Source organism: Ctenopharyngodon idella, chromosome 13 (genome assembly GCF_019924925.1).
Source record: "Ctenopharyngodon idella isolate HZGC_01 chromosome 13, HZGC01, whole genome shotgun sequence".
NCBI lineage: Eukaryota > Metazoa > Chordata > Actinopteri > Cypriniformes > Xenocyprididae > Ctenopharyngodon > Ctenopharyngodon idella.
In genome coordinates, this window is record NC_067232.1 from 28,274,428 (window position 1) to 28,295,274 (window position 20,847).

Consider the following 20,847-nt stretch of genomic DNA (forward strand, 5'->3'; position numbering starts at 1 on the left):
TCATATTTTTGTCTGTGCATGCAGCGACTGCAGCCCCAATGTTCATGTTTACAGATGAAGGAATAAATGTAATGAGTCATTTAAGAGCCACATCCAGCCTTTTCTGAGGGGAATCATGGGAAATGGCCGCTTGTCACAAGAGTCTCTGGGACAGTGACACATCATCAACTACACTCATATTTCAGCCTCTAGAATGAAAAGACAAACCGGTCCCGTCTTGTCTGGCTGTTCTTTGTCAAGATTTACATTTGCATTTATTCATTTAGCAGATCCTTTTATCCACAGCGACATACAAATGAGGAAAAACGAGCATAGTGGATTCCAAGAGTAAATCAGGAAAACATCAAAATGAAACTGCAAATGAGAAGAAATGATATTTTAATGGAAAAAGTGCATTTATCTACGGTTATGAATTAGTTGAATGAAGAGAAAGGATCAATGAAACATTAAAGTGTTTTAAACATTTAAATGCTCAAAAACTTTTGCAGTTGTTAGTTTTTAAAAAAGAAAATTTCTGTGTGAATGTTAAATTTGTCACATTAATAAGTATTACCATGTTTTTGTGACATGGTATCATGGTATGCTGTATCAAAGTACCATAGTATTACCATGTGTTATTTAGTATAATTGAGAGACTATTATATTTTTATTAATATTTTGAATTCGTTTTTATTTTCATGTTTTCTCTTTTCAGTTTAATTTTCGTTAAACTTTTCTTAATTTTTTTAAATGGTTTTGTTCTATATATATATATATATATATATATATATATATGTATGTATATATTTATAAATTTTTATTCAGTTTTTGTTATTTTATCAAGTTACACTGTAAAATGTAATACGCTCTATCTACTCAAAATTGTGGCAACAGATTACACGCAATATTATTAATTAAATTCAACATATAAGAATTGAGTTAAAATTAATCAAATTAGTTCCTTAAAAGTCAACCATTTAAAATGTGTAAAATTAGCAAACACCATTACAAAAACCACAAACTGAACATACAAAAACACACAACTAAATGAAACACTGATCACCATAATAGTGACCAAACATTTTCAATGAAGTCAACATCAACATCTAAACCTCCGTTAATTCTTGTGTTTCTCTTTCCTTCAGTGATTCTGCTTGTTTTCATCAGGTGTCTTCAATGTTGGCAATAAAAAATAAGTTATTATAATTCTTAATTCAACTTTGACGTCTGTCTGTTATTCAGATATTTTTGTTTAAATTTCACTTAAATTTTACTTGTTTTAAATGGTTGACATTTAATGAATTAATTTCATTAATTCTAACTTAATTCTATTTGTTGAATTTAATTAATAATATTGCTTGTAATCTGTTGCCAAAATTTTATGGAGTAGATATATCGTATTTCTTTTTACAGCGTACATGAAAACTGGAAATGTTTCCTTAGTCACAAGCTGAAATAAAATAAGTTTAATTTTTTACATTTAATTTTATCTTGGATAACGTTTATTTTGTTTCAAGAGTAAAATTGTAAAAAAATAATTTCAAATTTATTTAAAGTTTCTTTTTTTTTATAACTTTATTTTTATACATTAAAACAAATCACAAACAATGAATTACCATTAAATAAAACCAAGTAAATAAAATAAATAACTAAAAAGAATAGAAAGAAAACACATACAGCATTATGTGAAAATCAAATAAACAGCAAATAGGTTCCTTACTGATCAATTAGTTTTTAATGCGTCTAGATATATTAAAGTTTTAGTTTAAGTAGATATATATATATATATATATATATATATATATATATATATATATATAAAGGTATGCTTATGATTTTCATGGGCGCAAACAAATGTGTATTATTCAATGCTTTATTTCAGTGCTGTGGAAGGAAATCCAAAAATCAATTATACTTTTAATTCTATAATTATATGGTATATTTGCTTCAAGCATGCAGTGTAATCTATACTTATCTTTCAATCAAACATTGACATGGTTTTTATTTGTTTATTTGATTAATATCCTCTCACTGCATTTTAAACAATATTCAGACTTCACAGTAATCAATCAGGTTTTATATGGATGTTATATGGATTAAATTTGTTAAATGGATCAGCTTATTCCTCATGTGAGGAAGCAGCATTATTGCATTTCAAATAATAATCATCTAGTTATTCACATGTGGACCACAAATCGTCTATCAAGAATATGTTTTTCTTAGCTGCTGAAGAGTACAAAACAAGTATTCTTTTGTATTCTGAAAATACACACCTTTATGAGTCCAGACATGGTTGAAATGTAATGGAAATGAGAAAAGCGGGCACATTATTTATTTGTTCTGCTGTAAATGAGATATTTTCTCTGGGGAGACACTAATTGAGATTCCAGCAAGTAGTGAGGTAATTGTGTTTGGTGTTTAGCTCTGTTTTCTATCTGTGAATCACATTAGACAGCGAGTGACTGGTAAACCCTCAGTGAAGTTCACTGGAAACCTATAACCTTTAAGAACCTTGATACTGCAAAATACTACAAACAAACAAACATAATAACAGTGTAAAGTGCATTAATTTTCAGTGGTGAAACTGTAGATTAAACAGAGCAGGAGCAACAGGGTCTCAATAGAAAAGCTCTCTGGTGCCATCTAGCCCAAAACAGCAACAAAAGCTTCAGAAGTGTTTCTGGTCTCCATTTTGTGTCTTCATCAGACCAAACATAAAACTACTGATTCACCAGTTGCACACAAATTAAAACAGCTGATAATTGGTGTCTTTATGAGTTCAATATCGATGTTATGAACAAATTCAAATGTGTTTATCGGAGTTTCTGGACCACAGTAATGTAAAAATGGCTAATATACTGCCATACTGTACAGTGCAGACTGAATACACTATCAGTCTAAAATTTGGAGTCAGTTTTCAAGATTTCAAATTAATATTTCTTTCAGCAAGGATGCATTACATCAATCAAAAGTGACAGTACAGACATTTATAATGTTACAAAAGATTTCTATTTCAAATCTTGAATCACATGGTTATACTTATTGTGATAAGAATCTTGAATACACAAAAATGTTGTTTTCAACATTGATAAATGTTTCTTGAGCAGAATGATTTCTGAAGGATCATGTGACACTGAAGACTGGAGTAATGATGCTGAAAATTCAGCTTTGATCACAGGAATAAATTACACTTTACTATATATTCACATAGAAAACAGCTGATTTACAATATTACTGTTTTCACTGTATTTCTGGACACTTTACGCACTCGATCGTCGCTTTAACTATATAACGTGATGTTGAATGACAAAATAATCTTAAAGTTTATACACTACACGGTTGAGTTAATAGTGTATAAGTGTGTCATTTGGGACACAACTATGGACACTAAATTTAGCATGCACATGAAGTCATGTGACAAATGTAGCAGAGTCTGCAATACTTGGTTCTAATAATTGCCAGTCTAAGGAATCTCAATATAGTCACTATACGAATAAGCAAACAATTCAAGCCTGAATTATAAAGAAAAACAGGAGCTCAGTTATATTGACAGTCAATAAAGCACTAAAGTTTAAAAATATACAAGGCTTTATTTCAACCATTTAAATATGTACATTTTCTGTGATAAGACAGACAGGAATGGCTCATTTCATCATAAAACATTTACAATTTTTATAAAATCTTATAAAACAACTTCATTTACAATACTGAAGAGGCTGTTCAACCTCCTTGTTAATCTTTGTTTTTGGCATAAAGGATGATTGTAGTTTTTTTCCCCACTTGTGCAGCGACCACAAACGTGGTCAAATTCACTTCACATTCAGTAAGATGATAAAACATTCATATTTTAAAAAGTCTTTTCAAAACATTTAAGAACCCAAAGGCAGTTCTTTAAAAGTTCTTGTAACATGGTGCTCAGAGGCGACGGACGTTTCTTTTGCTTCGAGCCGAGCCGGCGATGAGTGTTTTCTGGGAAGCGGAGAACGCTCGGACGGTATTTCGGCACGGGGAAGAGCTGTGGAACGCCGACTGACACAACGTGCAAGATTCAAAAGCGCAGCTGTTGCGTGTGCACACCGCCCGCTGCATGGCTCCGTCGAACCGCGCCGGAGAGCCGCAGAGAACACACGCTCGCAGAGACTCGTGCTGCTTCAGGGATTTGGCAGCCTAGGAGAAGAAAATGACATTAAAATCAGCTGCCAAACACACAAGTCATGTATCAATAATGAGACAACTGGACCCTTTTCACTAGGGGTGTGATGAGACAGGTAGCTTACAAGACAAGATTGACATCACAAGGATGAGACAAGATTTTTACACAAGAAATTCTTGTAATGAATGTAATTTCAGTTCTACTTTCTGAGTCTGAATTATCATATGCAGTCAAAGACAACAATACTCAAGCACTGTAAAAAGTTTTGCCTCAAACTCAGCTGACTGGCTTCTCTTCTGTATGATTTCACACGAGTCTCTTCAGACCTCAGAACTGTACATGATTTGAGCTTCTACAACTTTTGACCTGCTAACTGAACTCCTTTCCACAAATTGATCATGGAAATTCAAACGGTATAACTAACTTTTAGCGCAACCATAATCAAAAGTACACTCAATATTCAAAGTGCAAATAGAGAGCAAATTTCTCTTCATCATGATACAGAGCTGAGAGATGGTTACAGCTGCACAGCCCAGCCTAAGATAGCTTTCATATTGAGAGATATTTGCATGCATCAGGGAGCCGCTTTCAAAATGCAGGGAATTGAAATCACGTTCGCGTTTTACTTTCGCTTTCGGACATACTTTATGAATAGGGAGCAGCAGTGCTTAGTGCACATTCTGCAAGATAAGACATTTATCAGACGCTTTTAGGCTCTGTTGCATAACGAATCCTCCGCCATGGTCTCGTCAGTCATCTCATCATGTGATCAGCGAACTCAGATTCCTGCTGCACTACATACGAATATACAGTTGGACGAGCTGGATGAGATTGAAGCGACCGTTATCCATCTAAATTAAATGGTTTTTATTTCTATAAAAAGCAAAACGACAGTGGAGGGGTAATGTAAACGTAAGAGGTGGCATATTCTATCCTAATTTCACCCTCACACTTCATCATGGCAATATCACAAGACAGCTCTTCACCTCGACAAGAAATCTCGTCACATTTTAATCTCGCGGCACGAGATCTCATCACAGCCCTACTTTTCACATTTCCCTGGTTCTAAGAACCGGAAGTCATCATAATTGGGTAAACTGAAACTACAAATATTTGCAAGAGAAAAATCCACGTTTTATGACTTTCAAAAGGGGGGCGTTTACACAACATGGAAAAACAGAAAAGTAATGCATTTTGGCCGTTCAGTTGCACGACAATGGCGTTTGGGGGCCTGAAAACAATATTTTAAAAAAGTTTTTGAAAACCTTATTGTTATAATCTGTGTAAACTACAAAAACAAGAAAAATCTTCATTTATGGGTGGACTATCCCTTTAAGCTAGATCTATGATGTTTACTGTGAAAATGCATCAGAGTCTGTGAAAAGGAACCATTACTTAGTGTAATTTAGGGGACTTTTTACCTCTTGAAACTGTTGGAAGCGACTTGATTTGGAGGAGTTTTGTGCTCCACCCGTCTGGCACTGTGGCTTCTTAACAGCCTTGTGAACGGGCGTAGAGGCTACGGTCTGCATGCAAGAGAACACCACCCTGCTCAAGGTGAAGTCTCGTGATAATGATCCCACGGGCCGGCCCGAGTCCTGGAATCAAAACAAACACAATTAGAACTGAAATATATCAAAAACAACAACTGTAAGAGATCTAATCATGTTCGAACTACAAATAGATGTTCTTTGAAGAAAAATTCCATTTCAGTTTTCCATGATGATTTTTGACCACTTGTTATTTTTCACAAACTTAATTCTGTTTGGCACCTGAATCAATTTAATTTAGCTTAAACTATACCATGAACTTTGCATTATGTCAGAGTTTTATTAAAAATGGCACATGGATAAATCCTAAAGTCTCTTACCCGTCGCGATCTTTCTGCTTCTTTGCAACGCCGAAGGGCCTCGTGATCCTGGCAAATGATTTTCCGCCACGTCCGACTCACTTTTTTACAGCTGCAACAGATCAAACAAACAGACAATCAGTCAATCTGAACCACAGCAGTGTCAGATCAAATCACAGGAAAAATAACCAAACTAAACAGGACGTTACCTCACTAAGTCACAATCTCCCAGCAGGCCCAAGATCCTGGCAAGAATGTGCCTCATGTCTTTCCTCAACAGGTCACAAAGGATGTCCACAAATGGCAGTCCCATCTTCCCACCGATCACATTATGCAGCCCGAAATTCACAGCAACCTTATCGACGACAGTCCAGTCGTAACTTTTGCTCTTTTTAAAGCTCTTAGCCAGTTCTTTGCACACCTCCTCCTGGAACTTCAGCACAGGCAGACAGGGCGAGGAATGACACTCAGTGTCCAAGGATTGAGAGGACACACATTTCTCTTCGCTCCTCTCCAATGAGTCCACGCCATCCACGTCCCCGTGATCCACCCGGCTGTTTTGGAGGGAAAGGTAACCGCTGTCATCGGTTAGGCCGTTACTCCTGAGAATCACCTCGTCGTCTGACGGCACCTCCAGAGAATGACGCTTGTTCTGGTAGTTTTCTTTATTGTGGGGGCCTTTGCTCCGGGTCTCCAGAGGGGTGGAGACGTTGGCCGCCACCGGCGAGCGTGGGGCGGCTGTTTTCCGTGGCGAAACGGTGCGGCCCTTCACCTCACCGAGGTCCGTTTCAGCTTTCTCCGTGTGGCATAAAACAGTACAATCATCACTGTAGCTTGGACACTTCATATTGAGGCTGATCCAGACAGCAAACTAGAAAAATAAGAAATAAGACACGTTAATGTTTGTCGTTACTAACCCACTAATTTGAACATTTTAGAACTCCATATTAGCCAAACTACTAGTCTGATAAAAGCACATTATTAACAGCGAGTATACACTGCCAAAAATTATCCTTATTCAGTATTTTTCAGTACAAAGATCTAAACGCTCTTAATTCAAGATATATTTACTTGAGATGCCAAATGACCTAAAGTATAGTAAGTCTTTAATCAAAATAAAGTGAGTTTTTGCTGAAAACAATATAATATCTGCCAATGGGGTACAGAAAATAAAACTTGTTATCCCATCTGAATTCAGTTCTCATTTTTTTTAACCCCATTGTTAGATATTTCTTCTTGTTTTCAGCAAAAACTTAATTTTAATAATCTTCTCAAAAAACATGACTTATCACATTGACTTAAGAAGCTTGTATTGCAAAACACAAAAATGCAGTGTACACTGGAACTCCATTAACTAATTGCGGTTTATCTTGATGTTATGTGTCCAAAGCGTTTATATAAAAGAATTACATAACATACTAATATAGATACACAAAACATGCATCCCCCCTCCTTTTTTTAGGCTCAAATGAAAGCACATTAGCTTCGATCTTCCGTTTTAAGCATTGCATCTTTAGCATTAAAATAGCAATACATGTTAAAACACATCCTTTTATTAACTTATTTAGTGTGTTCAGATGTTACACAGGGGGGACACATTTATTTTTATGCGATTTATTTGCACTTTTAATTTTGCGCGCCTAAGAACGTGCATTCCTGACGTGGCTCCTCATGATGCACACTACTGAGGGCACATAATAGCTTTAGGACATCTTCCAATCTATATTCTTACACGAAAAATGCTCATTATATTTGTTGGATTGCCTTCTACGGTACAAATAGTTAAATTAAATTTAACAAAATATCAATACTAAACACAAATATGAGAGCATCACATAGAGGGAACGCTAAAATGGCCGGACATCTAGCAACTATTTGTATAAAATCCTCTTTAAAGGCTTGTAATATCACGAAACTGCAAAAATATAACATTAAAGTAGTCGTTTCTTACCTCTAAAAGATAAAAGCAGTTTTATAAAGTCGTTATAAACACGTCCTGGTCGCTATTGCAGTGGCAGCACAAGCATTTAAGCGGCAACACAAAGGTTTGTGAGTTTCAGGAAAAAGCGCCACTTGCAAACTCGTTTGAATTTTGGCGACAAAACCTTCTGACCAATCAGAGCGCAGTGGGATACCTTTAAACGACCGGCAGCCAATGAACGCGTTCGGCGGAAAACTGAAGCGATGTCATGACGCAGATAGACCCTAAACGTCAACATGCATAAAGAGCGCCACCCAATGAAAGACGCGCGTCGGAAAAAAAGCGCCTTTTTGAAATAAATCAATAAAGTGGACTTTAAAAACGTTTTGTTATTGATTTAATCGAGCGTACACACACACAAATCATATATATATATGGGTCAAAGATGAAAAAGTCGTTACTAACCCACTAATTTGAACATTTTAGATCTCCATATTAGCCAAACTACTAGTTTGATAAAAGCACATTATTAATAGTGCAAAAAAATGATTCTTTTTTCTTATTTTTCAGTACAAATATCTAAACACTCTTAAAATCAAGATACATTTACTTGAGATGCTAAATGAACTAAGGTATATTAAGTTTAATCAAAATAAAGTGAGTTTTTGCTGAAAACAAGAAAAAATATCAATAAAGTGGACTTTAAAAACGTTTTGTTATTGATTTAATCGAGCGTACACATACACAAATCATATATATATATATATATATATATAGGTCAAAGACGATCAAAACAATAAGTGTAATACAGCTTTAAATTATTATTGTTGTTGTTTTTCGATACATCAGAATGGGTCCTGTTTAATTTGTTTGCTTGTTTTTTCTGAGCAAAAACTAAATATCAAACATTTTTAGCATGATTTACAGAAGACACCCACTAAAATGTCATTCAGTGTAACAATCTTGTCAGGAATATTTACAACAAAAAATCTATTTATGCCATATTAAAGATTAATTACTTTTACCCCAAATGCTTAATACTTGTAATTTTACTTTTTTTTTTTAACTTTGCCGCTATCCTAGGTTTTTTACTCATTTAAAATGCAATAAAATTTAGTATGCTCACTTATTCTATTATATATTTTAATACGTACAGGTCAGAATAAGTATGTTGTATCAATTTTTACATAAATATAAGTGTTACACTGAATGACAATGGAACATTATTTCACCCACATTTTGACATTTTATTCTCCCAAAACTTATTTGAAACCTTAAAAGTAGAAGTTTTACTTGCATTTAATGAGCTTTTTGTGTGTATAAAATCACTTTTGTACATTTCATTGATACGGACATCTAAATGTTTTTGACCCATATATATATATATATATATATATATATATATAAAATTTATTTATTTGAGGATTTACAGGGCCCTGATTTAAAATCCTGGAATCCTGACTATGTGATTTTCGGGTCTTTAAAGAGTAATACAAAAATTAATTCATGTGGAAATGTATGCGTGTTATACCCAGCTTTAAATAGCTAGAAATTGTTCTTTGTGAGTTAAATCTCTACAAAAGGATTTCTAAAAATCTCAAACAACTGTAAGAGTCAAACGGGCCGTAAACCCCACCAAAGCATTTGACGCCGCTGTGTAAACTTCAAGAGAAAGCAACGAGTGTTTGTGAAACTCCTCAGAGAGATGGTGAGATATACTGCGCTCTTTTCTTAGACTAGAGACGGCTGAGCTCACAGTTCAATCTGACACCCATGAAGCCAAACATTTACACATTTCTTTATTGGCACAAATAACTACTGATCCTGATCACTGTCTCTGAGAATGTCCAGGAGGGATTCCTGCTCAGAAAACTGTTGCAAAAACACGATCATCTCCTCGAGCAGCTCCTCTCCTTGTAAAAATCCACGAACGTCATGAATGGTTTTTCCAATCCGGTGATCGGTGATCCGGTCCTGGGAGAAGTTATAGGTCCTGATCTTCTCTGATCTGCCTTTGGTGCCAATCTGATACGAGAGAAGTAAAATACAGTATTCTTCACATTTATCAACAAAACCAATTTTAATATCTGACATTAGATAGTCACTTATACATCAACACTGACAGATTATGTTTATTATTGCTTCTTTTGGATAACATGCACTGATGAATCATTCACTGGGAAGTTTCATGTTTTCATGTTTCAGGTTTTGATCTGATGCGAATAAATTGATGTACCTGGAGTTTTCGAGCCTGGTATCTCTTACTGGTCTCCTCCTCCAGCCGGGCGCTGTAGAGTTTGGCTCGCAGAAGCGTCATGGCTGTCTCTTTGTTCTTGATCTGAGAGCGCTCCTGCTGGCATTCAGACACTGTGCCTGAAATCATGATGAATTATGAATAAGACTCACTCCCAAAGTCATGCAGGACAGAGACATATTATTAGTGAAATATTATTACAATTTAAAAAAACTGAATATATTTTAAACTGTAATTTATTCCTGTGATTTTCAGCATCATTACTCCAGTCTTCAGTGTCACATGATCCTTCAGAAATCATTCTAATATGCTGATTTGATGCTCCAGAAACATTTATGATTATTAAAGTGGACCTATAATGCCCCTTTCTCAAGATGTAATATGCGTCTCTGGTGTCCCCAGAATGTGTCTGTGAAGTTTCAGCTCAAAATCCCCCACAGATCATTTATTATAGCTTGTCAAATTTGCCTCTATTTGGGTGTGAGCAAAAACACGCCGTTTTTGTGTGTGTCCCTTTAAATGCAAATGAGCTGCTGCTCCCGGCCCCCTTTCCAGAAGAGGGCGGAGCTTTAACAGCTCAACAACAACAAAGCTGGAGAATCTCACGCAGCCAAAATGATGAAAGTGTTCAGCCTTACATTGTTCAAACCGGAGTCGACACTGATGGAGAGACTCAGGAAGAAGTTACAACTTTTAGACGTTTCTGAATGGTTAGTGGATAAATTTATGTAGTTGCTGTGGAGTTGATTCAACTCATCCACTAGCATGTGCCGTCATGTTAATCTTTTGTGTTGAATTGACCCTCGTTTGGCGTAAAATGACGGCATGTCAACAACACTCTACTACAACAACTCTTCCTCTTCTCTAAAGCAGCCCAACATGGCCACACCCCCTTTGTTGTGTGTTCTCGGGGGCGGGGTTTATGTAAATTTTAGGGTTTGTGATGTCACTAACCCAGGAAGAAGCTCGTTGTAGTCCCTACCAGCTGTTTAAAAAGCGATTTTTGTAAAATAAAATCTTTCTCTTTGCATTGAACTTTGAGTGTCGTAACTTTGCAGATGTTGTTTATGCTCAAACAGCAACATTACACACTAACTAAAGTTAAAAAAGTCAAATCATAATCAACCACCCCTTTAAAAAGGCATCTCAAATAATAAACTAAGTGCAATGTAGTGTTGTCAAAAATACTGGTTTTACGATACTGAAATATCAGAAACACTCCGCGGAATAGACACACGACTCCAGCTGCTCTCTCTCATCTCTCCGACAGCGAGTCGACACACAAATCCTCCTCATTTCATTTGCTCCGGATTAATATTGTCGATGTCACATGGCTTGAATTTCAGCGTGTGATTGCGTATAATTTGACTCATTCCTGCAGATTTTGTGCTCACACCCACATAAAGCCTCTCAGTACTAAATTGAGTTCCTTTACGCTGCTTTAATGCTCCTAAACAGTCACAAACAAACAAAATAATGTCAAAATGCGGTGAGTATTCACGTAAACACAGTCGGTTATGTTTGAAGTGAACATAAACAGTTGAGAAAGAAAACGCATGTGTCGCAAGGTCGTAATTACTGCAATTACGTGATTTCAACTTCAACTCGTGATCACAGCTTGTAAGATGGGAATTGTTTGAGACCTGACATGGATAGTGGTGCCATAGAAATGCATAATTCCCAGTCCGAGGACATGAGCAGCTCCGAATATGATGTCACGTGTTGTCATCTTGAGACTACGGTAATTGCGATATGACGTGAATTTTTTCCCATGGTATCGATGTCAGAATTGTGGCCAGTGAGAATGCTGAGTGGCTAGTAACTTTGGAAAACCACTAGCCACAGTGGCTGATGAGCAAAAAAGTTAACGTCAAGCCCTGTATATATATATATATAAATCTCCAGCTGACCTGTGGGTAGATGGACGATCCTCACAGCGCTGTCGGTGGTGTTGACATGTTGTCCTCCTGCTCCACTGGCTCTCTTCGTCTCTATCCTCAGATCTTTGGGGTTGATGGTAAATGAGATCTGTGACAGTGAAGAGAAAGTCATCACAAATACTGATTTTATTTTAATAAAAACACCTAATTTACATGTGATTTTAGTTTTATGTGTACCTCAGTGGGCTGAGGAAGTATCGCCACGGTCATCGTGCTGGTGTGTATGCGACCTTTACTTTCTGTTTTGGGGACCCTCTGGACACGATGGACACCAGCTTCAAACTTGAGCTTCTTATAGCTGAGTGGACCGCTGATACTGGCTGCTGCATGTCTGACGCCCCCTAAACAAACCGAACACACCGCTGAAATGAGGGTGAAGGCACAAATCCACCCAGGCAGATATTATTATTAAGAGTTTATAGAGTCTTTGCTTATAGAAGTAGATAAATTTGTCAACCTAGTTCACTAGACATGACCTCCAGGATGTCAAAGCCCCAGCCGTGGAAAGCAGCGAAGTTCTGATACATATCAAAGATCTCTGCGGTAAAGAGCATAGCTTCTTGACCTCCGACCCCCGCCGTGACCTCCAGGACCAGGTCGCTCATGTCTGATTCCTCCTCTGGGATCAGCAGAGATATAATCTGAAACACAGCAGTGTCTGTTTTCATTATGTTTTACAGAATAAATAAATAAATAAATAAATAATCGTGATCAAGTAAGTGTACATGCTGTTATTGATATTGTATATTAACAGTATATAACTGGATGTTTTTAATTCATTTATTTTTAAACAATACAGTAAATGTAATCAGTAAATGAGTTAGAAACGAACATATAAATATACAAATTAATTTAAATTAAAAATAAATTCAATAATAATTAAATTAATAAATTAAAAAAATATATATATATTTAATTTATTAATTTAATTTATATAAATGTATTTTTTTAATTTTTAAAGATATATAATTTTATATACATATATTATTTTATTAAATATTAATTTAATTTTATACACATATTTCTAATTCATTTACTGGTTACATTTTCGAAAAATAATAAATTTATATTGTTGAAAAATAAATATATTAACATGTACATTTACTTGATAATGATTAAATATACATATATATATTGTGTATAAATATTTTAAATTAAATACTAAATTTGTCCTATATATTAATTTCTAGTTTATGTATATTTACTAATAATTTATAATAGTAACAAAATATACATGTAAAAATTGTATTGGTCCTAAAACAGGTATTACGTTTTTACAGCATTGATTTAACTTACAAAATTTTTACTAATTTAACGTAATAATAAATAAATAATCACGATCAAGTAAATGTACATGCTATTAATGTTATTTATAATGTATATTAACAGCATATAACTGGATGTTTTTAATTCAATACAGTAAATGAATTAGAAACTAACATATAAATATACAAAATAAATTTAAAATATTTTTTATTTTTTTTTTGTATAATTTTAATAAATATTAATTTAAATTTGATACACTTATATTTCTAATTCATTTAGTGTTTTGTTTAAAAATAAATAAATGAACACGTACATTTACTTGCTAATTTATGTATATTACATATAGTATATAAATATTTTAAATTAGTTTTACATATTAATGTCTAGTTTATGTATATTTACTGATAATTTATAATAATATATCAATAATAACAAAATATAAAATTATATATATATATAGGTTTTGGAATAAACTATTAAAATGCGAATAAACCCATAAAGTCTGTCAGTGTACACATGTTATCCCTCTTATTCCTTGGTATACTTTAAAGTAAAAAGATCTCAGACTGTTTGGGGTCTGTATGACAATCAATAAGGGTAATTTATTTAATAAAGGTGACTGACATGTAAATGAGAGCCCTTCACACCTCCTCACCTTTTGTTTGAGATCCTGAATGACCTTTAGACAGGCTTCCTTCTCTGACTCTGCCAGTTCATGTAATTCAGGGTCATTGTCTGTAAGCAGATGCAGATGTAAATGAAATGGCTCTCCAGAAAGCTTTTAATTTCAAGTTTACTACCTTTCAGCAAGTCCTGTGTGTCCTCCAGCTCCTTCTGTTTTTCCTCCAGTTCTTTGATTTTCTGTACCAAAGGCCCCAGTACTGAGAGATTAGTCCTTTTCATTTTCATATCCTCATCATCCAGAGGTTGGTTTTCAGCACTGATGGAGTCCAGCCATGTGTTATACTCCATCTCCTTCTTCTTCAGGTAGTCATGTAAAGACTTCTTGTTGAAGATCTCATCCACAGACAGTATCTTAGTGACCATCACAGACTGGGATGTATGAAAGGCTCTTTGAGTCTGTGCTATTGTGCTGTTAACAGTCCTGTGAATGGCTGCACATCTGCATACTGATCCTCTGATCACATTCAGCAGCTGAAGACGAGAACTACAGCAAACGACAGCCATCTCCACTCGAGTGCTGTCTTTATAGTGAGAAAAGCATTTACCATTCAAATGGTTTTCCAAACACAACTTTATTGCAGCCTACAGTTGACATCTATGAAGTACAACAACACTCACATGTACTGTACGAAGCTTCTTTTTCCGGGTGATTTTTTTTTTTCAAAATAAAAGTCAGTAATGTTACAAACACATCGGGAATGTAGATTCAAGACGTTCTGATATTTTATGTATTAAAAAAGCTTTACATTGCCTAACAATTAGTAACATTTTATAAAAATAAATGTACAGGCATTTAAAAATAAAAAAAATGTGAAAAGTTCATCATGATAGTTTATCAACACGGAACACATTACAAATTAAAAGTATTTATCTATTTGAATAATTTTAATTATTACCATTAAATATATTCTGTCTATATAGTTTTAATAAAAATATAATTTATTATTAATTAACGTTATTATTTTTATGAAGGCTTTTTATTTAACAAAAAAAAACCTATATTTTAAAATAAAAGCCCGTGTCGTTTATTTGAGGTAAACATTTCATTTAAATAATTTTTAAATTAACGCGCTTTATATAAGCAATATATGTATTAATATAATATTTTAAAATCAAGACAATCTACTATTTATAAAATAATATAATTATTATTATTAATTTACAGTACCACCTGAAACCAGGAGATGGTAGTATTGTCAATGTTATTTATTTTAGGTACAAGCGCGTTTCATATAAACAGTATATTAATATAATATTTCTAAACCAGGAAATGTACTATTTATAAGTTCCAGTATAAAATCAAGCCAAAATGTACAAAAACCAACAACAGTATCAAGTTATTTATTTAAGGTATACATAACATTTATAGATGTAGATAATCAAATTTTATATAATTTTATTCATTTCATTTGGACGTTTTATTTCTGAGACTAAGGCCAAACGATAAGAAAATGTGGAGCACAATAAAAGAGTGAAAACGTCTTTCCATCATGGAAGTCATTAGATTTTCTTCATGGGTGAATTGTTGCATAATTGTGTTTGTTTTATGTTTTGTTTCTGTTTAGTCAGTCTGTTATATATATATATATATATAAAGAGAAATAGAAAAGGTTATGAAAAGGTTTAATCCTCTGCAAAGTAATGCTGATTATTTGGAGGAATTACATGGATTTGATCTATATGGGTCATACATCATGCTTCACAGACCAAACACTCGTGTATGCAGGGTGACAATATACGTAATTTCTAACCACAATATCACATCCAAATCAATACTTCGTTCTGGTAGTGCATTATAAGAGAAATATTTAATTCCAGAGCTCAATGTTATTGTAATGAGCTGAAGAGGAATGCTCTAATTTATACAGAATACAATAAGTGTGTCATTATGTTACATACACTCTAAAAAATACTGGGTTAAAAACAACCCAAGCTGGGTTGAAAATGGACAAACCCAGTGGTTGGGTTGTTTTAGCCAAGCGAATGGGTTGTTTTAGCCCAGCGATTAGGTTGTTTTAACCCAGCGATTGGGTTGTTTTAGCCCCGCAGTTGGGTTGTTTTTACCCAGCAATTGGATTGTTTTAACCCAGCAGTTGGGTTGTTTTAACCCAGCAATTGGGTTGTTTTAGCCCAGCAATTGGGTTGTTTTAGCCCAGCAATTGGGTTGTTTTAACCCAGCGATTGGGTTGTTTTAGCCCCACAGTTGGGTTGTTTTAACCCAGCAATTTAGTTGTTTTAACCCAGTAGTTGGGTTGTTTTAGCCCAGCAATTGGGTTGTTTTAACCCAGCGATTGGGTTGTTTTAGCCCCACAGTTGGGTTGTTTTAACCCAGCAGTTTAGTTGTTTTAACCCAGTAGTTGGGTTGTTTTAGCCCAGCAATTGGGTTGTTTTAACCCATCGATTGGGTTGTTTTAGCCCCACAGTTGGCTTGTTTTAACCCAGCAGTTTAGTTGTTTTAACCCAGTAGTTGGGTTGTTTTAGCCCAGCAATTGGGTTGTTTTAGCCCAGCAATTGGGTTGTTTTAACCCAGCGATTGGGTTGTTTTAGCCCACAGTTGGGTTGTTTTAACCCAGCAATTTAGTTGTTTTAACCCAGTAGTTGGGTTGTTTTAGCCCAGCAATTGGGTTGTTTTAACCCAGCGATTGGGTTGTTTTAGCCCCACAGTTGGGTTGTTTTAACCCAGCAATTTAGTTGTTTTAACCCAGGGATTGGATTGTTTTAACCCAGCAGTTGGGTTGTTTTAACCCAGCGATTGGGTTGTTTTTAGCCCCACAGTTGTGTTGTTTTAAACCAGGGATTGGGTTGTTTTAACCCATCGATTGGGTTGTTTTAGCCCCACAGTTGGGTTGTTTTAACCCAGCAGTTTAGTTGTTTTAACCCAGTAGTTGGGTTGTTTTAGCCCAGCAATTGGGTTGTTTTAGCCCAGCAATTGGGTTGTTTTAGCCCCGCAGTTGGGTTGTTTTTAGCCCCGCAGTTGGGTTGTTTTAACCCAGCGTTTGGGTTGTTTTAACCCAGCAATTGGGTTGTTTTAACCCAGCAGTTGGGTTGTTTTAGCCCCGCAGTTGGGTTGTTTTAAACCAGTGATTGGGTTGTTTTAACCCAGCGAATGGGTTGTTTTAACCCAGTGATTGGGCTGTTTTAACCCAGCGAATGGGTTGTTTTAGCCCCGCAGTTGGGTTGTTTTAACCCAGCGATTGAGTTAAATGTTTGACCCAACTTGCTGGGCAGTTTTAATTAACCCAACTATTGTTTAAAATTACTATTATATAATATTTAATTTTCCAGAGCTCAATGTTATTGTAATGAGCTGAAGAGGAAGGAAACCCAATCTGTGAATGTCAGGGAATCTGCCTGCACATCACAAATATCTTTGTTCGCCCTCTGTGAACAAAAACACTCAGTGAGCAGCTGGAAACCCCTGCCAATGAAGTTTGTCTTCATATGTCAAGAAGATTATAATGGACAATAACAGTGCTTGTCTATTCATTACACAGATGCTCTCCAGTGGATATTGTTCTCTGATTAGTTTGGATTCATAATTCCTCTGTGTATCCGCACATGTCACACACCCTCAAACATCTGACCATCTCTGAGACACCGAAGGTGCGATTAAGAGTTACAAGTGACCAGAAGCACATTTTAATTGTGTTTGAAACAAGTTTCACAAGAATGCTCTAATTTGTACAGAATACAAGTAGTATGTCATTATGTTACATATTAAAAATGCTGCGTTAAAAACAACCCAAGTTACTATAGTTTAAAAATGACTATATGTCTGGCTTAAAATGAACCCAAATTAGGTTGGAAATTAAAAAGACATATAATTACTAGAGGCAACAATAACCCAACTGCTGGGTTAAAACAACACAACTACTGGGTTAAAACAACCCAATCTCTGGGTTAAAACAACCCAATCGCTGGGTTAAAACAACACAACTACTGGGTTAAAACAACCCAATCGCTGGGTTAAAACAACACAACTACTGGGTTAAAACAACCCAATCGCTGGGTTAAAACAACACAACTACTGGGTTAAAACAACACAACTACTGGGTTAAAACAACCCAATCGCTGGGTTAAAACAACCCAATCGCTGGGTTAAAACAACACAACTACTGGGTTAAAACAACACAACTACTGGGTTAAAACAACCCAATCGCTGGGTTAAAACAACACAACTACTGGGTTAAAACAACACAACTACTGGGTTAAAACAACCCAATCGCTGGGTTTGTCCAAAAATGCTGGGTTTTTAACCCAGCATTTTTAGAGTGTACAATTCACTTATTATTTATCAGTTATTTTTGTTAAAGAACTTTCAAATATGTATTATACTTATAAATAAATATAACCCAGCTAACAAAAAATATTCTAATAACATTTTGCAAACGTTCCAATTAAGGTATGAAAACGTTATTTCTGAATGTTCCCCGAACGTTCAAAACGTCCAACTTTTTAAATGTTTCGAACATAAAGGGATCATTCCATTTTATCATTTTGGGAATGTTACATACACTGTTTCAGTAACATTTAACACTAAATGTAACATTTCATCATATTTTTCCTCTACTCTCGCAGATTGTTACAACCTCCTGCTCTGTTGTTACATTTGTCTCTTCAAGGAACTATAAATGTATCAATTGTAATGACGTGTGAGTCTGACGATTTTTAATCCAGACGGATCATGATGTGAAGCATGCGGCGCTTAACCAGGCTGAACTCTATTGACAGAGAGCCATTGATTCATAGAGGAATTTGGAGCAACTTCACGCTGTGTATCGACGCAGTCATCACATTCAGCATGAATGAGGCCAGAGCTGCGACAGACACACACAGAGAACATCCTGCAAACTCTGCGCAATGACATGCGGGACGTTTCGGAAAACGCTAAGAATCATGTAAGTAACTACAACTGGAACACTGTCGCACACGAGTGTGAATGAGATCTGACACAATAATCCAGAGGAAGCAGCACTGCAGCGCGCGCTCAGGAACACTGTGTGCGTCACGAGTGTGTTTGAAACACTGGCATACTGGATTACTGCATACTGTATAGTACAATTTTGCACATAAATTATAATATTATTAAAATATAAAATAGAATAAAAATATTAGCCTATGTGTGTGTGTGTGTGTGCGTATTTTTTAAATAAATAAATAATTTAATTAAAAATTCTTTATACATATTATATATATATATTACATTTATAAATAACATATATAAAAAATGGATTAAATAATTTAAGTTTAAAGTATTTATATATATAAATATATAATTTAATGAGCAGTTTTCTTTACATAATACTATACTATACATATATTGTATTAGTTTATATATATTATTATATTATCAGAATCAGAATGAGCTTTATTCGCCAGGTGTGCACAAACACACAAGGAATTTGTTGTGGTTTTCTACAGGAGCTCTTGGTACACACATGCATATGACATGAGAACAGAAAGAACATTTAAATAAGTACACAAGAAAATAATAATAAATAAGTAAAATAAATAAATAATAATACTAATGTGGTATACAGAAGACATACAGATTTGTATTATATATACAGCAGGATGAATATATATATATATATTAGTATATTAGTATTTCAATATTTATGTAAATATTTAGTATTTCAATATTTATATTAGTATTTAAAAATAATATATTAGTATTTATTCTAATAATATATTAGTAATTTATTCAATAATTTTAAATAAAATTATAAATTTAAGAATGTATATATATATATATATATAATTTAATGATCAATTTTCTTTACATATTATACTATACATATTATATATAATATTTATAAATAATATATTAGTATTTATTCTAATAATATATTAGTAATTTATTCAATCATTTTAAATGAAATAATTAATTTAAGAATTCATTACATTAAATACATTTAATTAAATAAATTTAATTTAATTGTTAATTTAATATTTAATAAATAGAATCAAGAAAAGACCATCAGTAGTAGCAGTAGTGTTTTGTCAGATTGTGAATAAATTAACTGAACAAACAAGAACACTTGAATGTAGGCCAATTTGTACGCAGCCCACATGCTGTTTCAGTTCAGAGCTCCACAGGCGATCCCGTGAGAAATCCCAAAAATATCTGGCAGATTCCTCTTTAACATCCCACTAATGTGCTGTTGAGAAGCTTCACTCAGTGCAGTGCATTGAAATGCAAAGAAACAGCGAGTTTCACTGGTGCCAGAGAACGTGACCTCAGTGGCAGATGGGTTTCCTAAATGTGTGCTACCCCATACTGTGAACAATCTGTTCCTTCTCATCAGTGCCAAAACCAGTTCTGAATGCAGAATCTACTGCACACACTGTCTTATGAGCGCTACTCATGCTGCTTTTGCTGTTTTCATTTTTGGAGTGTTAAAGTTGGCATGAAATGGAAGTTAAGTTCTAATGTGACATACATCTGCTTCTCAAACAAGAACAAATGTAGGGCGGGGCTTGATTTTGTCTGTGGGGAATTGATTGGATGGTTGTGGTTTGCTATTGGTGGATCTCATGTGAGTGACAGGTTGCTCCGCCCTCATCATCAGAGAAGAGAAGAGATGCTGCAAGAGGGAGGAGAAGATATTCTGATTCAAGATTATGAGGAACATGAATTTAAAACAATAATTATGTGCACCGATAAATTATTTATAATGAATACTGCAATTTTGCATAAAAAAATCCATGGTGACTTTAAAGTATCTGTCCTCAATGACTTTCACTGCGGTTTTGGTTCTGCACTAAATATTGACCTTAAACTGTCAGTCAAGCATGTGT

The 20,847-nt window shown here is 34.6% G+C and overlaps 3 protein-coding genes and 1 long non-coding RNA gene across 5 annotated transcripts in view; 2 read left to right on the top strand and 2 right to left on the bottom strand.

The window, feature by feature from the left end:
* Nucleotides 1-20,847, top strand: part of LOC127524827 (uncharacterized) — a 270,726-nt gene that overhangs the window by 169,518 nt on the left and 80,361 nt on the right. The gene's annotated exons all lie outside the window — the stretch shown is intronic.
* On the bottom strand, nt 3,550-8,116 carry fbxo5 (F-box protein 5). The gene is made up of 5 exons (XM_051916770.1): nt 7,933-8,116; nt 6,191-6,852; nt 6,003-6,093; nt 5,554-5,730; nt 3,550-4,146 (listed from the first exon to the last, which is right to left on the bottom strand). Exons 2-5 carry the CDS (start codon nt 6,826-6,828, stop codon nt 3,895-3,897), a joined length of 1,158 nt encoding a protein of 385 aa, XP_051772730.1. The 5' UTR covers nt 6,829-6,852; nt 7,933-8,116; the 3' UTR covers nt 3,550-3,894.
* Nucleotides 9,685-14,689, bottom strand: mtrf1l (mitochondrial translational release factor 1-like). Of its 2 annotated transcripts, XM_051916744.1 has the most exons (7): nt 14,163-14,689; nt 14,018-14,097; nt 12,554-12,737; nt 12,274-12,437; nt 12,067-12,184; nt 10,139-10,275; nt 9,685-9,927 (listed from the first exon to the last, which is right to left on the bottom strand). In XM_051916744.1, the coding sequence occupies exons 1-7, from the start codon at nt 14,548-14,550 to the stop codon at nt 9,718-9,720; spliced, it is 1,281 nt and encodes a 426-aa protein (XP_051772704.1). In that variant the 5' UTR covers nt 14,551-14,689; the 3' UTR covers nt 9,685-9,717. The 2 variants fall into 2 exon arrangements, with proteins under 2 accessions (XP_051772704.1, XP_051772705.1); XM_051916745.1 differs by having other exon boundaries at nt 14,018-14,398.
* slc29a1a (solute carrier family 29 member 1a) overlaps nt 18,922-20,847 on the top strand; it is a 38,069-nt gene continuing 36,143 nt past the window's right edge. The window contains exon 1 of the mRNA XM_051916742.1: nt 18,922-18,944. The gene's annotated coding sequence lies outside the window, so the exon portion shown is untranslated. The remainder of the gene's footprint in view (nt 18,945-20,847) is intronic.

What these genes read in the sequence shown, in the direction of transcription:
- fbxo5 (XM_051916770.1), bottom strand. Translation starts at nt 6,828, where the DNA reads ATGAAGTGTCCAAGCTACAGTGATGATTGTACTGTTTTATGCCACACG. An exon ending in GGAGATTGTGACTTAGTGAG is followed by an intron (nt 6,094 to 6,190) that starts GTAACGTCCTGT and finishes GATCTGTTGCAG; the next exon opens with CTGTAAAAAAGTGAGTCGGA. An exon ending in AAGCAGAAAGATCGCGACGG is followed by an intron (nt 5,731 to 6,002) that starts GTAAGAGACTTT and finishes TTTTGATTCCAG; the next exon opens with GACTCGGGCCGGCCCGTGGG.
- mtrf1l (XM_051916744.1), bottom strand. Translation starts at nt 14,550, where the DNA reads ATGGCTGTCGTTTGCTGTAGTTCTCGTCTTCAGCTGCTGAATGTGATC. An exon ending in TTCAGGATCTCAAACAAAAG is followed by an intron (nt 12,738 to 14,017) that starts GTGAGGAGGTGT and finishes GCTGTGTTTCAG; the next exon opens with ATTATATCTCTGCTGATCCC. An exon ending in ACCAGGCTCGAAAACTCCAG is followed by an intron (nt 9,928 to 10,138) that starts GTACATCAATTT and finishes CTCTCGTATCAG; the next exon opens with ATTGGCACCAAAGGCAGATC.